General features: G+C 43.5%; 2 protein-coding genes across 3 annotated transcripts in view; one reads left to right on the top strand and one right to left on the bottom strand.

Annotated features, from left to right (window-relative positions):
• jph1a (junctophilin 1a) overlaps nucleotides 1-9,009 on the bottom strand; it is a 40,469-nt gene extending 31,460 nt beyond the window's left edge. Inside the window, exons 1-3 of the mRNA XM_076290845.1 lie at nucleotides 8,950-9,009; nucleotides 8,319-8,812; nucleotides 5,474-6,236 (exon numbers count right to left, since the gene is read on the bottom strand). Coding sequence (XP_076146960.1) covers nucleotides 5,474-6,236; nucleotides 8,319-8,700 — 1,145 coding nt within the window. The 5' untranslated portion in view covers nucleotides 8,701-8,812; nucleotides 8,950-9,009. The remainder of the gene's footprint in view (nucleotides 1-5,473; nucleotides 6,237-8,318; nucleotides 8,813-8,949) is intronic.
• Nucleotides 9,010-9,966: 957 nt separating this feature from the next.
• On the top strand, nucleotides 9,967-14,389 carry gdap1 (ganglioside induced differentiation associated protein 1). Of its 2 annotated transcripts, XM_076291357.1 has the most exons (6): nucleotides 9,967-10,134; nucleotides 10,575-10,767; nucleotides 11,481-11,654; nucleotides 12,156-12,250; nucleotides 12,521-12,635; nucleotides 13,980-14,389. In XM_076291357.1, exons 1-6 carry the CDS (start codon nucleotides 9,967-9,969, stop codon nucleotides 14,330-14,332), a joined length of 1,098 nt encoding a protein of 365 aa, XP_076147472.1. In that variant the 3' UTR covers nucleotides 14,333-14,389. The 2 variants fall into 2 exon arrangements, with proteins under 2 accessions (XP_076147472.1, XP_076147473.1); XM_076291358.1 differs by lacking the exons at nucleotides 9,967-10,134; nucleotides 11,481-11,654 and having other exon boundaries at nucleotides 10,646-10,767.
• Nucleotides 14,390-22,513: the final 8,124 nt, after the last annotated feature.

The raw sequence follows: 22,513 nt of genomic DNA, 5'->3' as shown, positions 1-22,513 counted from the left end.
CACACCACTCTCTCCCTATTATTTTTTATTTATTATTATTTATTATTACCTAGACACCAGGGTTGTGCAAAATTCGAATTGCAATTCTGCTTCCAGTTTGCTACCTCAATTAAAATGCAAGTGAAATTCAAGAATTGAATTGGAATTTAAGAGCCAGTTTCAATTCAATTCTGGAATTTTGCACAAGCCTGCTAGACACACCTTCACACATACACACACACACACAAAAAAACAAACACAAACACACTAACTCACACACAAACTCCCTCCCTCTCTCCCTTACCCTCCTCCTCTCTCTCTCTCTCTCTCTCTCTCTCTCTCTCCCTCTCCCCCTCCCTCCCTCACTACGTCCCATATTGGCATGTGGTGATGGCCTACTACAGTGTCTGCCTGCCTGTTGGGAGTTGTATATTCCTGTCTGCTGCTGATAAGATGAGACCCTCCTTGCCTTATTTAGTCAGTGCTGCACACACTGCTGACACACCACCACTGAATGTAAAGGACCCACACGCAGACACACACTCCGTGCGGATGGTGGTAGATATGTGTGTGTGTGTGTGTGTGTGTGTGTGTGTGTGTGTGTGTGTGTGTGTGTGTGTTGGGGGGGGGGGGGGTATACAAAGTTTCACTCTATGAGTCATTCACACTCATTCACACACACACACACACACACACACACTCATTCACACACACACACACAGACACACACACAGTATACCAAGAGAACTACCGAATATACAGCCCTACATTGCACCTTATATTAAACAGTCCTTGGGTCAGTCATCAAAAGCAACCCAAAGTTTTTTAGCATAGGTCATTACTAGTGTAATGAAAGACAAGACTGTAGCATTAAGGAGTTTTTCAGTTCAGCTACTTCATCTAAAATAATGTTAACCATTTTCTGTTGTGGTCAGTGTCATGGTAACCTGTTCACCTGCTGTGGGTCCTCCTCACCTGCTCTCTCTCTCTCTCTCTCTCTCTCTCTCTCTCTCTCTCTCTCTCATGTTTGCATTCAGACAAGATGTGAAGTTATCTCTAATCAGTAACACCCCTGACCAAACAACTGACCTCATTCCAAACCATGACGGAAATAAGTAAACAGACCTCTCAGTGAAAGGTAAAAAGTAAACACTGTGAAAGCCAAACACAAAACATGTCCTACCGAACCACAAACAAGCAAAAACAAAACCTGTCTTTCCCAGTCAGAGAGGTCTGGTCTAGCAGGGTAGGAAGAAAGGACTGTAACACTGAACATGCTGGGAGCCATCATTCACTCACTCACACACTTACTCACACACACACACACACACACACACACTCACAGCTCTCCCTCCCTCAGCCCTCCTGTCCTGACGTGAACCTCTGATAAGGTTACCGCGGCACTAAATACATCACCTTTCCCTTTCAGAGCACGGCTGGCTCCCGAGCGCGCTAGTGAAACGCTCACCGAAAGGCCTTCTGTAGCACATTCTGAGCCCAGAGGCCAAGGCTAGCCGGCAGGGGAGCTATATTTATGACTGCGCTGGGCAAGGGGTGCTGAGGGGCAAGGGGTGCTGAGGGGAGGTCGGGGGGTTGGGGGGGTTGAGGGTGTTGTTGCCTGGCTATCTGAATGACTGCATTAAAGTTTAATGCTTGGCTACTGAGCGCTCGGTAAGCATTAGCCTGCAAACGAGCTCTTAGTCAGCTGTAAAAGGATGCCTGTAACACATACTGTAGTAAATATCCCAGGGCCTGGTGTTTAACGGGTAAGCTAGCCAGCACTGGGGCTTGGGCCTGTGTGTGTTTGTGTGTGTGTGCGTGTGTGTGTGTGTGTGTGCGTGTTGTGACATGCTGGTGGCATTCTCACACACTCACTTTCTCTGTGGGCTGCGGTGTTGGATAGTGTCCACAATGAGAAGAGCCACACCTCTGCAGGAGGACAGCCAGACTGTATTGCATCCTTATCTGTGCTGTCACACACACACACACACACACACTCACTCACACACACACTCCCTCACTCACACAAGCATATGTCACTGTGTTTCATAGGTGCTTTATTCTTCTTGCCCTACCTCATAACCACCCCCACCCCCCACCCACACAGATAAACACACACAAACACACTCACAGCACAGACACACACAATAAATACAATAATAATACTTGAATGCTAGCTGTTCATGTCTGTCCAGAGAATAAAAGCTAATTCCTGGTAGCATGCTGTCTCTGGCTTCAGAGTGTCAGAGGTCTCTAGCAGGGCCCATTAGGTGCTTTGATCCTGGTGCAGAAAGGCAGGCTCTGGGCCCCCAGGGAGCCAGCACGCTCGTACACACATCATGTTAACTCAGCATCGAGGGGCCACACAAGCCATGGGGAGGTGGGAGAGGATCAGCTGTGTGTGTGTGTGTGTGTGTGTGTGTGTGTGTGTGTGTGTGTGTGTGTGTATATGTGTGTGAAGGGCACCAACCCTCTATCTTTTCTCCATCTCTCCTTTTTCCTTCCTCTCCTCCCTTCTCTCTCACACTCGCTCTTTCTCCCTCTTGTTCTCGCATCCTCTCCCATTTCATCGCTCTCAATCTCTCTCCCTCCCTCCCTCCCTCCCCTCCACCTAGTCAATGATGGAGTGCTGAGAGGTCTCATTCAGCACTTTGCTCTGCTTTTAAATCAATACTCACTCCCTGCTGATCTACCCACAGGTGTCTCGCAGACTACCGTCTCTCTCATAGTCCTTCGCTGCCTTGGTATCAAAAAGAAAGAGAAAAAGAAAGTGCATGCATGCTTTCCACCCACCGACTATGCATATAACTGACCAGTTTTTAATGCATCCAGGCATGCAAGGGAGACCATTCTGTCATCCACATATATTTCTTGCTGCAGGAGCATTATTCTGTCATAGTTGAGAGTCCTCTCCTAATGGTGTGGCATGTGATCCTGCATGTCTGTATTAGCCAGCTTTATTTGAAGAGTAGAGTAAATGGGGACAGCTATTACTGTATTAAAATATTCTAATGTGACCGTTCCCCTCGGTGAAATGCCTAGTCAGACTTGGATAATCCTTTTCATTGTCTCTCTAATGGCAAGTAACTTCACTTCCACTGACCATGTTTGTGTATGTGTGTGTGTGTGTGTGTGTGTGTGTGTGTGTGAGAGAGATAGAGTGAAAGGAAGCCAGAGAATGAAGAGAGAGACAGAGAGTTTTAATAACAGAGTGAGAGAGAGAACAAGAGAGAGAGAGAGAGAGAGAAAGAGATCTTTGCATACAGTGTGTGTGTGTGTGTGAGAGAGAGAGAGAGAGAGACAGACACAGAGATAGAAAGATTGCCTGTGTTTGACTGTGCACATGCCTGATAACAGCTGCTTGTTTATTCAGTATACCACCAACTTAACAAGGCAAACGATCTGTATGTTCAACATCTAGCTGACAGCAAAGCAGGTTTAAATAACCTTGCTGCTGCCAGCAGACACTGTTTCCATTCTCCATCTGTGTGTGTGTGTGTGTGTGACAACATTAAAATGTCAAAGCCAGGACCATTAAAAAGAGAATGCCCCCTTGGAGCTGCACTTGGCAGGGGAGACCGGTATCGTTACGGTGCACACGAGATACGTGACTTCTGTATCGCTCTTAGAGCATCTCAGACATGGACAATTAATAGAAGTGAAGCCTTCTAAAGGGCCTATCCTATAACACAATCCAACACACAATATACCATTAGACAAAGCACCCAAGCATCATCTGGGCGTATCCGTCCCACAGCAGACTATATAGTCTTGTACAATATAATGTAGTGTAGTATAGTATAGTATAGTATAGTATAGTATAGTATATTATAGTGTAGTATGGTATGGTGTAGTATAGTATATTATAGTGTAGTACAGTATAGTGTAGTATAGTATGGTGTAGTATAGTATAATATAGCATTGCATAGTGTAGTGTAGTATACTGTATAGTGTAGCATAATGTAGTATAGTACAGTATAATATTCTACTGCATAGTGTAGTATAGTATGGTGCATTATAGTATGCTTAGGACAAAGGTGCTTTTTGCAGAAGTATTTATTTGTCTTTGTTAACACAAAATAGACTAGAGACTGAGAATATTCTACATGTCTATCCTCTTGTCTACATATGCTCTCCCACACAGCCTGATTTAATAATGCACAGTAACAACCGTCCTCCAGGCTAGTCTGGTGTTGTTGGCTTCCCTTTCTCTGTCTCATTGAGCTTGGGGTCAGCCGCAGGGTCGGATATCAAGCTGCTGCGAGATTCCAGGCCGGCCACGGATCACTGCGTTCCTAATCTCAGCCCGTCTCTGTCCTCTCATTTCCTCCTCGGTCTCATCAATAAATAATCACTCTGCTCCTAATGAGTCTGCCGACTGGACACTGGACGCTGGTCAAAGCCGCCGCCTCCTCGCTGACCTCCTCACTTTTCAGGCATAGAGGAGGAACATGATGTCGAACTCGTAGCAGTGGAGAGGAGTGCATGGTCAGTCTCTGTGAATGAATCCTGCTATTTGAGCTCGGTGTTGCTAGACCAACAGTAATTCAGCTGAGGAATGGGTTATCAAATATTACCCACAGGGTGTGATGTTCAATTCCTTGCATTGCTACATGGCTTGCTTGGTACACATCAAAGTTCCTCTTTCAGGCCAGAGAATGTAGGCATGGGGTACAGCTCTCTTTCTGCAATAACTTGCCCAACTTGCCCACAGTCAAAAGGAGATAGTCTGTTGACTGACACACACTGCAGTGTTTTTGCATGAGATGCCCCAAAATTCAGTGAGATTTTTCCAAAAAGATTTGCTGGTACAATCAATCTGCAGCTCTGAATGCAAAATGACTAATTAAAACTGATCTGAGGTCAAAAAATTAACGAATCAATCCTGCACGGATTATGTTTTTAGGTGAGCTTAACCATCCCTGGGTATTTCCCAGGGTAGGCAGCCTGTGACTGTAACATAGCTGGTAAAGTTTAACCAGTGCTGTGTGAAACCAGCTGAAACCACTGTGAAATAATGTTAACAGACAGTGTGTGGACAAGCTGTCTGGCAAAGAGACTGTCCATTCATTCAAGTACTTATTTTGCATTTAGTCATATAACAGACGTTTTAATCCGAAGCATACAGCACTCACAGAGCAGATGTGCAACAGTGGTACTGCTCCATCTGACCTTTGACCTTGCAGTTAGCACCTTGTTCCATGGTTTTAGCACCTTGCTCCGTCAGTTAACAGTAAACATCAGGAATTTAGTAGACACTTTTGTCCAAAGCAATTTACAGAGACACCTTGAAGTGGTCAGGAATTAAAAGTGGCATGACCGTGTTGACAGCGGCAACGCTAACCAATGCTAACCAAAACTAGCAGTTGAGCTACAGAAGCATCCTGATTCTTCATGTGACACTCATGTAGGGAGTGCAAATGGGAAGGACTCACAAGACAACAACAACAAACAATCAGCAACAAGACAATGAATTTGAAGCCAGGCTTTTTACCTTGATGCTGCTATTTCCACTTTTGTTCTTGCGATGGCTCCGGCCCTCCGCGCTCCCTCCACGGCCCGGTCCACTTTCTCTTTGGTTTTAGGGTTCTTAAGCGGAATGAGCTGCTTGCGTATGCCGCGCACGAGCACATTATTTTTGTATTTCCCTTCCTCCTTGGTGCCGTCAGGGAAGATGGTGCATCCGTAGCCGTGGCGCCGGTTGTTGAGCCACTCGCCCTCGTACTTCATGCCGTTGGAGCGCTCGGACACGCCGAAGCCGCAGCGCTTGTCGTTCTTCCACTCGCCGTTGTAGGTTTCGGTGGTGGTGGCGTCCACGTGGTCCTCGGGTGCGGTGTAGTCCCCGTCGCCCTCGCCGTAGCTGATGGTGGAGTTAGCGTCGCTGGAGCTGATGCGGCTCATGGTGGTGGCGTCGCTGCGCGCCGAGCTGCGCTTGCTGGAGATGGACGTCCGCGAGTCGGACTTGCGCAGCTGCCGCAGGCTGCCGAAGAGCGAGCCGCGACGGAACAGGCCCTTCTTCTTGCCCGTCACCACCTCGCTGTCACTGTGGAAGTTGAGCACGAAGCCACCGCGCGTACCCACGGGCGTGTCAGCGCTGGACGCATCCTGGTGGAGCGTGCCGTTGCTCTGCACGCTCCGCAGCGAGGCCAGTGAGGTGCGCAGCGGCGAGTGGATGACCGTTGCCATCCCATAAGGCACACTCTGCCGCACTCCGTAACCGTGACGCATCCCCCCCATCCACTGGCCCTGGTACGTACCTTCATAGGGCAAAAAATTAAAAAATCTCACAATCACATTAACCTTACCTCATTACCTCAACCTTACCTGAGTTTGTTACTCTGTAAAACAGCATGCTGCCTGATTGCCTACAGCGACTGAATACCCAGAGCACCAGAGATAGATAGATACTGTAGATAGATAGATATATAGATAGATAGATACTTTATTCATCCCGAGGGAAATTTTAGCAACAGGGACTTGAATGTAATCAGAGGGACTTGAATGTACAAAGAAGGCTGAACCATGGGCTGAACAATATGCCCAGAGGGCAGGGGTCAATAGGTCAGGTGATGCCTGTCAGTAGATACCATGGCAACCATTGTGCTGAATCAGGCACTGCCAGTGAAAATTCTTTCAAATTGATCCTCAACGACTAATTAAAGAAATCATGTAGTAGGCTTTAGGGGTCACTTACGCATAGGGAGCTGCCTTTATTATCTTTATTGAACGTCAAATAGCAGTAATTCAGTCTTTAAGCTCATACCAGGTTCAGTTTTAGTCATAGGCATTATCTATTCTCGTGTATAGAGAGAACTGCCCATATTACATATCAAATTAGAAAGCATTATATCATATTATCAGCATTATCATCCGCAGAATAAAAAAAGACTGCTTGTGTTAGATAGCCATACTGTAATTCTTGTGCCAACCACATTTCAGATGAAAGTAAATTTGAATGGAGGTGCTTGATGCAGAGACCCTTAGCAGCATCCTATGCTCCCTGCTGCCAGAGAGGAGGATAGAGAGCAGGTGACCACCTAAACCAGGGCTGCCTAAGCCAGGCCTGCTGCCAGACTGTGGCACACAGATTGGTGAGGCTGATTCGATCCAGGCTGGGCTGATTTTCTAGGAACCCTTTGTTACCTAAGAGGTCAAAGTCTTACATCCAGCAGAGATGCTGTTTTTCTTTTACATAATCGCTGTGAATTCCTATATTCAGAATGTTCACCTGGGGCTGCAAATATACTGTTAATGTCCAAAGAGGAGTGAATCCATACCCGTGACATTCTTTATAAAGATGATGTTAACAACATTGACTTTTCTGTTTTCTAAAAACATTTGACTTTTTTTTTTTTATTTAACTCATCCACATTGAGAAGACAGAACATACAGTAAGCTATGTCAATAGCCTACATATTTATTTTTTGATCATGAAATGAAGCAGGGATTTAAAACTGTTCTAGCACTGTCCACATCATTGCTGGTATTTAGATTATCTTTAATTATATCACAGTTCTCAATTGGGCGGTCCAGATGGAGATCTTGTCAGATCGAATGACTTTGTAAGAGTAAGTCTTCGGAAGTGTTACGCCCAACTAGGCTGAAGTAATTAAGAGAACTTCATTACCGATTCATGATAGATGACTTAGAGCCAAAGCTCGAGAGCTCAAAGATCATCAACGCTGCCCACCAAATCCGTTTGTATTTTCAGGTCAAGCCTAGAGTGTCGACACAAATCCTTGATTATTTTTTTAAAAAATGTTCGGAGAGCGCAAGCAACGACCGCTTGCAATCCGTCTCACAAACACAAGTGTCCGAGTCACAAGAAAAAGCTTTACTATTTTTGGAATGAGTGTATATCATCTGTAGGCTATGCACATTGCTTTGAAATCTAAAACGGCTGAGTATCGATAGCTAATTCAACTGCATTCTCACTGACAGCTGGACCATGGGTTGTAAACCACATGATCTGAGTCAATCTGTCATCATACGAGTAGCGTCCACAGATTTATCACGCAGGTTTATTTTGTAGGCTATTATTTAAATCCGGGCCTACGCAAAAACTAGTATATTATCTAATACCATAGTAGGCCTGTAACTATCGAGGCTACTTGAAAGGGAAATCAGTAGCAATACACCACAGCGTATCGATTTTCTCCAAGACTCATTCTGTCTTATCTTAAACTGGCAGACAGTTCAGTTCTAAACAAACAGATATTTTACAATGGCCACATTCCAATTATGATATAACCACACAGATATATAATGGCTCAATGTTTAACCATAATTTCAGTAAGTCATGTAATCAAACATTCGGCATATCCACTGGCAATACTTACCACCATCCCCATAGGTCTCGATTCCATAGCCGTCTTGCAGCCCATTACTCCAAGTTCCATCGTATCTAGCAGGTGTACTGTGGCTTTGGCGAACTCCGTACCGACCCTTAAACCCATGACTCCACTCTCCGCGATAGATCCACTTTCCTTTGGTTTCAACCCCAAGCCCGTGTCGCTTCCCTTGCGACCAGTAACCCTGGTATGTATTCCCACTCGGCCAGGTGTAAACCCCTACTATCTCGAACCCGTGTGACCAGGACCCGGCGTATTCGCCTTGGCCCTTGGGTCCAGTGCAGATACCGTGTCCGTGGGCTTTCCCATCCTCCCAGCCCCCGCAATAAGTGCCTCCATCGTCGAAGTCGAACCGTCCGCCGCCCGTCATTCAGAATAGGAAACAAATAAGGCGATCGCAGCGTAGTGCCGATTTGAATATAATTCTCCCACGGACTCCAGCACCAAGGATGATATCAAGCTGGATGAGCCAACCGATGACTCTGCAAGAGTTACATACAGGCAAACAAATTAAGGAAAGATGCTTAAAATGCCATGTAGACTGTGTGTGATGGAAAGCAATGCGTGAGTGGCTGAGAGTGTATGAATGGGAAGCCTAGATAGGCTAGTGCACAATTACCAGAGCCGCACGCTGAGGGCTGCTGTGGCTGTTTTTCTGACTCCCCCCTCTCGCTCACTGTACAGGGAGGGAGAGAGAAGAGGCGAGAGTCGTCAAGCAGGAAAGACACAGCAAATTGCTACGTCATTTCTGTGGCACCTCCCACGCTTGGCTGATTAAAGCGTGGACGTCGAGACCCCTTGAAATATTGTCTTCTCCCGTTGCACGTTCAGTCTTACCTCTTACCTCTGATTTCAATGCTCCGGTCACTTCTGTTACTCTACCTTCTCTGGGGTGAAATTTGAAAAAGGCGCCCTCATACACTACAGGTGTGAACGGAAAGTGAAGGTGCATTTCGGGATGGTCAAAAATAGTTTTCCATTTCGACAATAGAGACGTTATAGGCTACACATTTTATAATATTGATGTCAGAAACATGAGTCAGTCATTTTGATCTAAAAACGGCATAAGCTAGCCTATAAAATTTTGCACGATTAAATGCCCAGCCCTTGTGGACCTAATAATAATAATAATAATAATAAAAACAGTAGCTGGCAATTTTCTACGAGATAGCACATTTTAATTGAGTTGTTAATCATTTATTACCTGTTTAGAATAGTTTTTCATGTATAAGGTACCACCTCTCTTCTAAAACAGCGACACCATGTGGCTTAGACACAGAGAGGAAAAAGGCTAGTCGTTTTGTTACAGAATAGTTTGCAGTAGCCTATTGGCTTGAAAGATGATATTGCATCTAAAAACTTCGACAAAAACAGTAAAAAAAAGTCTAATTTATTACTCTATTAAAGGCCAAGTGGATGGGAAACAATGATATGTGCTGCGTGTAGGGTATCCAGAATACAGTTAGGCTAAACCTTGGTATCTCAGGGTTGCTGTCTGCTGATAATTGCAAGTACATTCAATTATACATTGGGCAAAAAAGAACATCTGTTCTGCTCCCGGACGCTTGGGGGCCTACTCTCACTTCATCAGTGAAAAGTCGTGATGTTGACACACACACACACACACACAGCTAAGATGGCGGACGAAAATAACACTGATGCGCAGGATGAAAAAGAAATAACTCTGAAGAAGAGACATGTAAAAGAAACGACAGAAGACGTGCAACCCGTGGTTGAAAGCACAAAAACCAAGGACTCGAAGCTCACCCTTTATCATTGGACACAATCGTTCAATTCGCAAAAGGTTGGTTTGAAGATGACATTTCAGCACCACGCTAGTGGACAGAGCTCCTTGGTTTTCGGCCAGTTGCATAATCTAGAATATTTGAAATGTTATTGTGAGCAGTTTATTTGCACGAATAAACTATGCCATTGTCAGAAAAGTATTTTTTTCCATAGCAATGGCATTGCTGTGGTGGCAGATAACCATGTTTAAATTCGCCCTTAAGGGTCTTGAGAGTAGAATGCTACTCAGCGTTTGCACTATTAAACAAGGCGTGTTCAGTTGTCAAGGAGAACATAGATCTAAATGACCTTAAATGACCCCAGACAGCTATTGTCAATAAAACATGCATTATGAAACAATGCACAATGGTACAGATTCAGAACTGACGTGTTTCTGGAAAGTAGCTTAGGTCTATTTGGTAGGGGCTGTTTGGTCTATTAAATGGATGTCACTTGCAGGTGAGACTGGCAATCGCAGAAAAAGATTTGGAATGTGAAGAATATGACGTTAGCCTTCCGCTTAGCGAGCACAACGAGCCATGGTTCATGAAGCTGAACCCTGCCGGCGAGGTCCCCGTGTTGGTGCACGATGACAACGTTATCAGCGACCCGACCCAGATACTGGACTATCTAGAGCAAAACTTCAGAGATGGTATATTGTCAGTCAGACTTAAAATCACTCACATAACCTGAACACGGGATTATGGCCTTGTCTTTATTATAACATCGTTATGAAATGTTATTTAATGAATTAGCCTATCTGCAGTTCTACATTCATGTTTTCTTTGTATGTTATATATTTTTTTCATATTGTTTTGCACCTTGTGTCTACATTTATTACATTGACTTCATTTATTACATTTTGTGTTGTTTATTTCACCTTATGCACGAAGCCATTTTAAGTTCAGCATGCCCAGTGCAGACTGAAGATCTGAGCTGGTAAGTAGGCTATGCACTGCAGCTATAAATGAAACCAGTGGCTTCAGTGGCTTTGGCACCTTGATTTGTCCCATCTCATTGTTTAAATTAGTTAATTGTTTTACATAGACTATCAATAAAAAGTTGTGTCACTTTTCCCCAGTCTTCTATGATAACTCACATAAACTGAATTTGAGCAAAACATATAGGAAATAAATAGGAAAAATAGTCTGTGACAAACTCAGAAATAATGACTTTCAATTACGACCCATTACATTTATTGTGTCTTTCAAAACTTTTCTGTCGTTAAATAATCTTCCATTAGCTTTTGTGTTGTAAACAAGGAAAGTGACCCCAAACCCTTGAATGGTAGGCTAATGTATGTAAATATGCAGTTAGAACCTAGGAAACGGCTGATTTACCTTGACCACCTTTGTTGTTTCTCAGAGAGCACTCCCAAGCTGATTCCAGAGGAGGGCAGTATGTACTATCCCAGGGTGCAGCACTACAGGGAGCTGCTGGACTCCCTCCAGATGGACGCCTACACCCACGGCTGCATCCTCCACCCCGAGATCACAGTGGACTCCCACATCCCTGCCTATGCCACCACCCGCATCCGCGGTAAACTTTCCGTGATGTGGTGTGTGTGTGCTTCTGTTGTGTTAGGGCTGTGCTCTGCTCTGGACAGCTATACTGCTAACTGTGTGGTCCAGTGCATGTTAACTATAGACACGCTTATTGTACACCAAGGTAACTCTATCCTGGAGAAGCGGGGTGGAGCGGGACAGTGTAACAAGACTTGGTTGAATAGGATAGGATAGCAGGCTCCATTTACCCTGCTAATCCATATGTTTTTGGCACTGATCAGAACATTTCCTCATCAAGGGGATTAGTAATACTATTAGTAGCTTATGTCAGGCATTTATAACGAGTTTTCCACTATGAGTAAATGTCCAGTATAAGAGAGTAAATAAGGCAACTGAAAAGGTGGATGCTGAAGCTCTAGTTTATCACACCTGTCTACACATTGACCCTTTGCTTTTGGCCAGTACACATCTTTCGGTATTAGTCAGTGGACAATTAGTGAGTGGACAATCTCCACACTGTGCAATGTCTCCACAGCTCAGATAGGAAACACAGAGTCAGAGCTGAAGAAACTGGCAGCAGAGAATCCTGATCTCAAAGACGCCTACATCGCCAAACAGAGGCGCTTAAAGGTAAGAGCTAGGTGTTCATGATCTGTGAGTGTGACTTAAAGAAGTCAGTCTCTTTTCTGTTTAACATTGTCCCTTGAATCAATCAATCAATCAATCAATCAACATGTTGAATGTCACAACAAACTATATATTACTATATCAATCAATGGTCATCAATCTCAATACTGAACATTTTCTGAATTTTGCGTTCAGTGAACAACCTTAGCATTTACGTTTCAGTTAGTTTGCCACCCACCCTGACTTTGAACACATTCTTTTTTTCTATTGCAGTCTAAGCTATTTGATCATGACAACATGAAGTACCTGAAGAAGCTGCTGGATGAGCTAGAGAATGTAATGGACCAGGTGGAGACAGAGCTGCAGAGGAGGGTGGAGGAGACGCCAGGTGAGAGGCGAACCTCTAGCAGTGAATTCATACAACATCAACAACATTGGATTTAAAGGTGCTCTAAGCGATGCTGGGTAACGTCACTTCTGTTGACATTCAAACAAAACAGAGAGCTAGCGCGCTACTTCCTCCCCCTCCCTCCCGTGCAATTGAAACTCTCCTAAACGCACATCTTGTCTGTGATTTGCTGGAACTGTTTGTTATATTTTTGGGCTAGGTTTGCCCAGGTTGTTTTTGTTGCAGTTTTTGGAGTCTAGGCTGTCCAAAGATCGCGTTTTTTTACAGTGTATTCAGGACACAGGCAGCTAGCGGATGGTGAGGTGATGTTTGCTGTAAGTGACAAAAAATGTTTTAGCCTAAAAACGCATCACTTAGAGCACCTTTAAATAGTGCTTTTCAAGACACTAAAAGCGTTTCACGGTGAAGGGGGAACCTCACTAACCACCACCAATGTGTAGCACCCACCTGGCTGATGCATGGCAGCCATTATGCGCCAGAACGCTCACCACACACTAGCTTGAGGTGGAGAGTGAGGGAGTAACATAATACTGCAATATCACATTTCATCGGTACAAAACTCCCCTGCCCTATCCCTCTTTGCATCTCCTTGCATCCATAGATATTAGAAAGCTAGATACCGCATTGGGCTCCAGAACATATGTAAATAGCTCCGCCATCATGGTGGGGGCAACAAGCACTGTAGGCCAATGGAGAAAAAGGTGTCTCTGATTGTCGGTAACTGTTGCCCATAGACAGTAAGTTGTTTGCCCCCAGCAATATGGTGGCTGCATTAGTATGCCACCTAATATAACTCGACGGACAATGCAGTATCTAGCTTTCTAATATCTATGCTTGCATCTACCGGCTCAGTCCTCTCATACATCCTGTCCTCTTTCCTTCTCTCCTTCATCCCTCTCTCAGTGCTTTGGAGGATAGTAACCTGAGATGTATTTTTAGATTCTCTGAACAGCGATGAAACTTTGGGTCAAATATGGTTTCTTTTAACCTTTTTATTTGACCGTTTTCATCTAAACATACCAAATTGTTCAGTTTCAACAATTGTTTTTTTATGAATGAAAACGTTTTTTTTAAATATCTAAAGAACATCATTTAATTGATGGGACACTGGTGTAGCAATGAGTAAATGAACAGACTCCATCATGTGTGTGTTAAAGCTAATTTAAATTTTGGCAATTTTTTTTAGCTAATTTTATACTGAGCAAAATCTTAAGTGAAAACATTGGTGGGTCTTTGCAGTATTACCACATGCAGTATTCCCAAACTTTTCTCTTTGATTTGCTTGTTGCCCGTCACTGCCACCCCCCACTTCCTGTCCTCCAGAGGAAGGCAGCCAGATGTGGCTGTGTGGGGACTTCTTCAGCATGGCCGACGTGTCTCTCGCGGTCACTCTGCACCGCCTCAAGTTCCTGGGCCTCTCCCGCCGTTACTGGGGCAACGGCAGCCGGGTCAACCTGGAGACCTACTACGAGCGTGTCCTGGACCGGCCTGCCTTCCGGAGAGTTCTGGGCCACGTCAACAATATCCTGATCTCCGCCGTCCTGCCAACGGCGTTCCGAGTGGCTAAGAAGAGAGCGCCCTCCTTTGTGGGCACAGCGCTGGTGATTGGCGTCCTAGGTGGGGCCAGTTACCTGGCCTTCCTTTACTTTAAGAAGAGACTGACCACTTTGAGTTGAAATTGCCTTGATACTTCATCCTAAGGCAGGGATCACATTGGCCAGCGGCAAGCGTAACGCAACGCTCAGACCATAATAAGTTCTATCTCGTTCCTATGGTAACACAAACGGTTTGCCTAAACTGATAATTGAATACGCTCGTGTTGCGCTTTGAAAGTTGAACCAAGTTCAACGCTCAGCTTGCTCAACACTAACGTTACGCCAGCGCTGCCACTGTTCCGCTGCCGAACCATAGAGAACAATAGGAAACCTGCCGCTGGTCAGTGTGATCCCCACCTAACTGTCCTTCAGACAACTTCCTTGCCCCTTTTGTTTACTACCAAGCTCCATAGCCATGTTACTAGTTGCACAAGAATCACTTTTAAGTACCCTACCCTTATGCCCACTGAAAGCAATTGGAGAGAGTCTTGATGAGTTTCAGAGACGTGCTGCCACTGCTGCGTGCGTTTGCTAGGAAAGTCATTATTTGTGTGTATGTGTGTGCATTTCACCATGCGTCATATTTTAGGATGCTTCATGGCAAACGCTTCAATATTACTGTGCAAGACAATGTTTTGGTCATTTGCATGTCAAGAGATACAACAAATAGGAGTTGATTCCTTAATTCCTGACAAGATTATAAAACTAGGGGAAAATGTGAAGAAATGTTTTCCTTTCCCTTTTCCTTAGGCCTTTACAAAGGTCAGCATTTGACACTGTAGTATCCTAAGTACAGGTTTTTGTGTAGTTTTTGATAAGGAACTACCAAATCGTATCCACTGTGTAATTTCAAATATATGAGAGATATTTCAGTCTCGTAGTGTAATTCATTTCAATATGTATCACCTGGTGTTGTCTGTTGTTCATTGTACTGACTTTAGTGTGGGAAATCCTTATTGTTTATGCTCTGAATGTACATAGTGTATGCAGCAAATTACTACTCTCTAAACAATGGATCATACATCACATTAAAGTTTATTTGCAAAATACATAGAGGCTTTGTTTTGGTTTATTTCAACTCAGCCAAGATTGTAGCAGACCCTGGGGTTCATTTGGCCCTCTCCTGGTGCATTTGGCCCAGGATCAGATCCATTGTAGCGAAGGTTACTCTGGCCTAAAACTCAATTATACACAACACACATATTGATGGTGTGCTGTCACACACTCTGATCTGGATCCATTTTTGTCACCTGCTATCACATATAGCTGATTATATATGCCATCACAGAAGTTATGTCTGTCTCTCAGTCAACTCTCTTCGTAATAAAAATAGATCTTTAAATACAGAAACCTACCCTTATAATATAGTGAACGGTATTGTTATTATAGCTCTGTGTAAATGCAGTATTTGTACAAATTAAATGAAAAAGCACTTTTTTTTTAGTGCAGAGCTTTGCTCTCAGGTGGCCGAAGATGGCATGAATAATTGTGTTGACTGTCACTCATTTCAGCCAACATCACCAAGCAAGACCTCACAAGGTCCAGGAGTCTTTATTTTACTTTTTAAATAAAAGGAAGGCCAACACAATCTCAAAAGCGAGTGAGCATAACTCCATAGCACCCAAGACAAACAAGCTTAGAAAGAAAACACTCTCATAGCAATAACAGCCACTGTCTACACCAACCACATATGTCATTAAAATCCTTTAACTGCAGTGCTGTATTTCAGTGCTACAGCTCCCCAAAACACTGCAAGAAACATTGACTTTGGCATGTCAGAGACATATATATTTTCAATAGTTGGGCTAGGTGCAAATAGATGTCCTAAATTTGGAATGTTCCCTATACATATCCTCTAGGTGGCAGCATTAAGCTGTTTTGAATATTTCGATCCCATTCTGCAAGAAGGCTGACATTCCACTGTAGTGTTGGTGCAATTATGGTAATTGTGTTTTGTGTGGATAGAAATACAGTTAAAGAAACACAGTGGCCAACATCAGGTCAGGCAGCTGACAAAATAAACTCCATGTTGGAACTGTGCAAAGTTGCATATTGATTGGACTTGACAGCTTGCTATTCAGTTGTTTAAAATTCAACAGGTGTTTCTCAGTGATTGGACGACGATCTCCTCATCACGCGGAATGCAAAAGCATGTTGATTTTCCATTGCACTCTCTACAGAATCCAAATCATTTTTATCGCGTCTGGTATGGATCGACCAAAAGTAATTATATATTATATAGTGCTAGAATAGGTCTGTTGAATATCAAAATATTTTGAAGTCTAGCTGTGCAAAGTTTCCACTTCGTCCTGCTTTCACCATACGCAGTCCAAACCTTGAACGCATTAGGGTGGTCAGATAAACAACAAGCCTTGCCACAAAGCAACTAATTCAATCATACTGACAGATTAAACGTATTACAACAACATCTGACAAAAACAAAAACAAAGGGGTTGAGAAATAGGTCTAGTAGACTAGACTAGGATATAGGGTATGAATCTACAATGTATCAATCCTTATTTTTTGTAGGCTATATGAAGTTATAATCAGAGCCGGACAGTAACGGAGTACATTTACTTGAGTACAGTACTTGAGTACAATTTTGAGGGATCTGTACTTTACTCGAGTATCATTTTTGGGGAGTACTCATGACTTTACTCAAGTACATTTGAGAGGCAAATATTGTACTCTCTACTACACTACATTTCTATCCATAACCGTGAGTACCCGTTACTACTTCTAAAAAAAAAGGAAAAAAGAAAAATCTCGGAAACCCTCAATTTGTTGTTTCCCTCTCAAACTTGATTGGATTGTGCAGGCGCCACTGATTGGGACAGCCTATCAGCAATCACCTTCAGCTTTCCGCCAAAGTCAACTCCATGGTCAGATTTAGATAAGAGACGAAACAATGGATGAAGACGCAGCAGGTCCATCCTGGGAATGTGCCAACCTGTGGCCCCACCTCGCCAGACTATTTAAATTTTCTGAACAAGTTAATGATAGTTTTCGCTTCAAGTGTTTCAATTACAAAATAGTATTTTGTATTTGAAATACGTATTTTAAATACATGTATTAGAAATACTGCCCATCCCTGGCAACATGGTAAAAAGATGAAAATCACTTGATTTTACTTCCAATTCATTTTACATTCACCAAGGTATTAACATTAACATTTTTCATAACTCTATGTACACAATGTAGGACGTTTCTGTACATAAATGTAAGCACTGTGGCAGTAGTAATGCAATATTTAGAAAATGTAGGCTACTCTTGTACTCTTGATACTTAAGTACTTTTAAAAACAAGTACTTCAGTTCTTTTACTTAAGTAGACATCTGACTGTTGTACTTTTACTTGTACTTGAGTAAAATTTAGCAAAGGGTACAGTATCTGTACTTTTACTCAAGCTGTGTACTTTGTCCACCTCTGGTTATAATTATATGTTATTCGACCATGAATAAATAGGCCTAACCATATTAGGTTACTAGGTCTACTATCACTACAAGACAATGCCATGTAGGACACAAAAGATGCATTGTCAATGTGTGGGAATCAGCCACGTGGATTCTTTTCATATGGGACCAATAAAAAGCTTCTCAAGTAGGTTCTTTTTGTACGCAGACACTGAACCATCTGCTGCCAGAAGCCACCGTTTTAATAAATAACACTGATTTTCCACTGTCCAGCAGACGTGCAGAGTGCCGACGGACGGTATTGGTGTCCTGTGGCGGGTGGCGTTTTAAGCGTCCATCCTGTTTACCTCTGGGCACAGGCCAGGGCCAAGTGCAGCCTCGGAGTGGCACAGAGGAGAGTGGAGGTGTAGCGCAGGATCTGGAAAACTCCGGGCCCTCAGACGGGAGCAGCAGCAGCAGCAGCCAGCTGGGTAAAAAAGCGGTGGGCCCTGGCTCTGCAGTTAGGTAAATAACGGCCCACGCAGGCAGCTGAGACCGGAGTGGCCGCGCTCCCAGTCCCCGAGTGGGTGGGGCGCATGGAAACTTCCAGCATTGATTTTTCACGCGTGCACCTCCGTGCCTCAGGAGTGCGGGAAGAGATGCAGAGTGGGCGGAGGATTACAGTTTCCATGGAAACTACTGATTTACAAATTTAAGTATTTAACAAGATCTCAGCAACCGTGTGATATTGGTCCTGAGGTGACAGTTGGCTTCTCAGACACGCAAGTTACCTCGACAATGATTTCTCATTCTGTGACTGTTTTTTGCACATAAACGCCAAATACAAGAGGACCTTTGAGAATAGATTCAAGAAGTGGATAACACAATACTTAACACTCACTGTCTATTCAATGGGAAATATTGCCCAGTTCTTTCTTATAAAGCAATTCAACAACTGAATGCCATAGTAACAAATTGAATTTCCCTTCAAGTCTCTGAATCTTGTGGACTGTATAAGGTATCTTACCATAATCTCCATGACGACAGTGGCATTTGGTGTCAAGGAAGCACAGTTGCATAACTTCCTGCAGAACATCAGACACAGACAGTCATGAGTGATGTCAGGCATTTCACATTGATTTAACATTTTTGAATGGTTCGTCTGGCCAGCAGCTAGGGTGTATGTTGGCTCAATGGAAAAAGGGAGAGTGAGCGAGAGAGGGAGAGAGAGAGAGAGAGGATGGTGAAGACAGAGAATATGGTTTTTAGATTGTGACATTTGGCGGGTGCACTGGAAGACTCCCACTTGGAAGAAGACAAACCGCTTTTAAAAAGCTCTGGCCTAGCCCCATCCATTGCACTTCTGAGAATATGAGGGTGAAGTCTTTTCCAGCAAGTCACTGGCAGTCCCCATTTCAAAGGCCACTTTATGGTATTTGCTGATTTGACTAGCAGTGCTATAGCGGCTGTTGACACGAGTGTTAAAATCGCTCCCCCCCCCTGCGAGTTTGCACATCACAGCTTTATGGTGAGATCTGTTGCCATCGTCCAGCCACACACAACCTTTGCTCAAATGTTTAAACAAGTGCTACATACCTTACAGCAAGCAGGTTAAAAGGGGTGTTGGGAATGTCTGAAGTGAACATTTGTAATGGTAAATTTCTATTTTGTTTGACACTGTTGGGCCAAACCAAGCATACCAGCTCATTTTATTTCCTTAATGAATATCATATTATCTAGATGCATCAGCAGTTTCAACACAAACAAAAGAAATAATGATACCAAAGAAAAGGCGTCAGGGCAACTCTCCGATCAGAGAAACAAGGAATGATATTTTCCTTTTCTCCTGTTCCTGGGATTGTTGGCTCTTTGCAGAGGGAATAATTTCTTTCCAAGGCATGCCTTCCGTATTCGCCCTCTCCCTGGTGGTCAGCATGTCTACTCACACCTGGCTGTGAACACTCATGTATTTACTGGGCAAATATGCTGTTACTATCTCTGTACGTCGGCTTTGATCTATAGAGGGTTCAGGTCGTCTCTTAGAAGAGCAGACGTAATGTTCATGACATGCACGCGGGGGTAAAAATACTTTTGACAAGAATGTGTTTTACCTTTGTGTGAGAATTTCCCTATTTTGGTTTTCACTCTTGGTTTTATTTACATTTTTCATTCAGCCCTCTGTTTTCATGGCTCCTAAATGGGTTGCCAAGCAGTAGCGATGTTGTGACAGTGCGCTCAGATTAGTTTGGTTTTGGCTGATGTTTAGTGGACCTGTGGATGCACCGGTTAATAAGAATCTTGACTGTAACACATTACAGGTTTTCTATAGTCTATCTTCTCAATGGACCTGCAGATCTCCAAAGACAAACCAGCAGAATTATGAATCTTGTTACAGAGACTGGTGTTGGTAGCCTGAATACCAGACTCTCTGACTTCGGCCTAGATCCATTGGCAAACGTTTATTTCCTGGTTGGTGGACGCTTGTCTGAAGTTTGAAATCATTGGAGTTCAATCACTAACGTTTGGTAATGACGTATGTTAACCAAGGGGGACACAACGATAACGATAGGCTTACTTAAACGTAATCGCTCTCAGGAACGCCCTATGTTTGCTGGTTGGTTCGGAGACAAGTTCCCAAAGTAAACAAAGTGAACGAGAGCTATTCCAGACGGAGTACTGTAGGGAAAAGAAATTGAGCGGAAGTACGTAGGCAGGCGGAGGCCAGGCTATGGTGTTGGGGGTTGCTGGGAAGTTTTTATTGCACCTTCGCTACGCACAGATTCTCCTGATGTAAAGAGAAAATATTCCCAGCTTTTGAGGAACATCCTGTTTTAAGACCTTCAGCTTTCAAAGTGACCAACTGCAGCACAGTCTGTATTCATAGCACTGCAGATAGAGCATATCAGAGCAACAGATATTCCCCTAATAAGCAGTGGTGTAGTCTACGTGATCCGCAGGACTATGCAGTATACCTACTTAAAAACCATCACCTTCTTAGTATACCCACTTAAAATAGGCAAGGATACGTATTAACATTTGGGATTGATCACAGTATACCCACTACAGCTAACTAGACTACACCACTGCCCATAAACTATCATTGTATGCATAGTTATTGCGGAATTCATGTGCTAGTTCAATATTTCTGATTTTGTAACAGATTTTCATCGATTTTGTCCCTACTGAAAGTTTGGACCTAACAAACTTCTAAAAATAGGGCTTAGGTTGCCAGACTGTAGCATTGGATAGACTTTCACACTTGAAGCTCATTGATATGCATTGCTATCAAGATAAGCCAACACATCTAGACCAAGTCCAAAGCCAGCTCACGAGACACAACACAAGTTATACACCATGTGAATGGAGAATTCTCTCAGGTGACACGCAAACCGTCTGGACAGAGTTAGCACTGCCGTGATTGAGTGTCCATGTCACCCAGGTCATGCTGACTCAAGCTTGTTCGGGTGCCAGGAAATGTGGAGTTCTCTTACCTTAAAATAATGGATTCAAAATCATTTTGATGCTACACTGACTTAGAATACAGAGTAAGGAGTTTCTGACATTGCTTAAGTCTGGCATTGCACTATGTAACATTGTTTTGTGGGTAGGATGTGGGTTGGCAAGACCATTTTTGTCAGTTTTTTGTCATTGTGTGCCCCCTTGGCTAAATGTATGAAAAGGGGAATTCCAACATAGTGATACAGGAAAGTCTCCTCAATGTCAAATGGAAAAGTGGTGGTAACACTAAAATAACCATAGAATAACCATAACTATATAACTACAGTATGTGCTATATAAAAAAAGATTCCTCGTGGGACCTTAGCCAACACAGAGAGGGGCAGGGTTCACTTTAAATATGACTTCTACAGAAAAAAAGGACATGTGGAATTTGCCACTTTTCTAAAACAAAATGTTTTTTCTCCTTTTCTCTCTCTTTTTTGGCCTCACATTCTAGTGAAAGGTATACTGGCCAGAAAGGGTGGGAGGGGGGGGGCATTATCAGCATGATGCAGCTGGGGGGAAAAAGAAGGCAAAGAAAACATGGCTTCATGTGGTGAAGGAGGGCCTAATTCATCATTTGCAGTCATTTTCTTCTTCCTCACTAAATGGCCCCAAATCCAGGACCAGCAGTTCATTTCTCATCTCTCTGCAACTGGACATCTTCTGGTGGCCTACTTTGGGGGGTTTCAGCGAGCTCTGATTTAAAGCTTGTTTACAGCTGGTCCTTTGTTCTGTCGCCAAGGTAGCAGCCCCTGCAAACAACCCCAGGCATTTTCTTCGAAAGTACACTAATTGAGAAATCAGTGATATATCTGGAAATGCCATTTGCTGACTTGTATATCTTGGAATATACAAACTTCATATTCAACACAAAATATACAAGATTTTCATACTCACCTTGTGAAAATAATCTTGAACTGGTCAATCTTGAATAGGCAATTACAGTACAGACACCATCTGATTGACTTTCAATATACCATGGCCTAAATGTGCATGACATTTAGTATGCTACGCTGTTAGTAAGTTAGTTTTGTGGGTTTCCGTCATTTTTAGCCAAACAGCTGCTGACCCCCACTAGCCACTCCGCTTTTCTTGTTGATTTTATCTGAAGCATGATTTTCTCATTTCCAGCCGTCCAAGACAAACAGACAACATGAATACGACTGATTTATTTATTGAGTGCAGATTTTGTCTCATCAGAAGGGGCAATGCTTTAGCAAAGACAAATGGAGGTCGAGAAGACTGCAGCCAACCTAAACAGCGGCCATGCTTATTTGGCAAGCTCACAACCTGGGATTTTGGACGTGATCGGCATCTGGCAAGAGACCCTGAGTGGATTTCAAAGACTCCTGTCACTGCAATCTTTATC

Source organism: Alosa pseudoharengus, unplaced genomic scaffold (assembly GCF_046254945.1).
Source record: "Alosa pseudoharengus isolate Yale_2024_CS ecotype anadromous, Long Island Sound unplaced genomic scaffold, YU_APseudo_1.1 YU_APseudo_1.1_scf_18, whole genome shotgun sequence".
NCBI lineage: Eukaryota > Metazoa > Chordata > Actinopteri > Clupeiformes > Clupeidae > Alosa > Alosa pseudoharengus.
Note: the sequence above shows the minus strand (reverse complement) of the source record. Positions and strands in the feature narration are given on the sequence as shown.

Excerpts from the sequence above, each read along its gene's own strand:
- gdap1 (XM_076291357.1), top strand. The coding sequence starts at position 9,967 with ATGGCGGACGAAAATAACACTGATGCGCAGGATGAAAAAGAAATAACT. Across the intron at positions 10,135-10,574 it reads AATCGTTCAATTCGCAAAAG|GTGAGACTGGCAATCGCAGA; the intron begins GTTGGTTTGAAG and ends TGTCACTTGCAG. Across the intron at positions 10,768-11,480 it reads AGAGCAAAACTTCAGAGATG|AGAGCACTCCCAAGCTGATT; the intron begins GTATATTGTCAG and ends GTTGTTTCTCAG.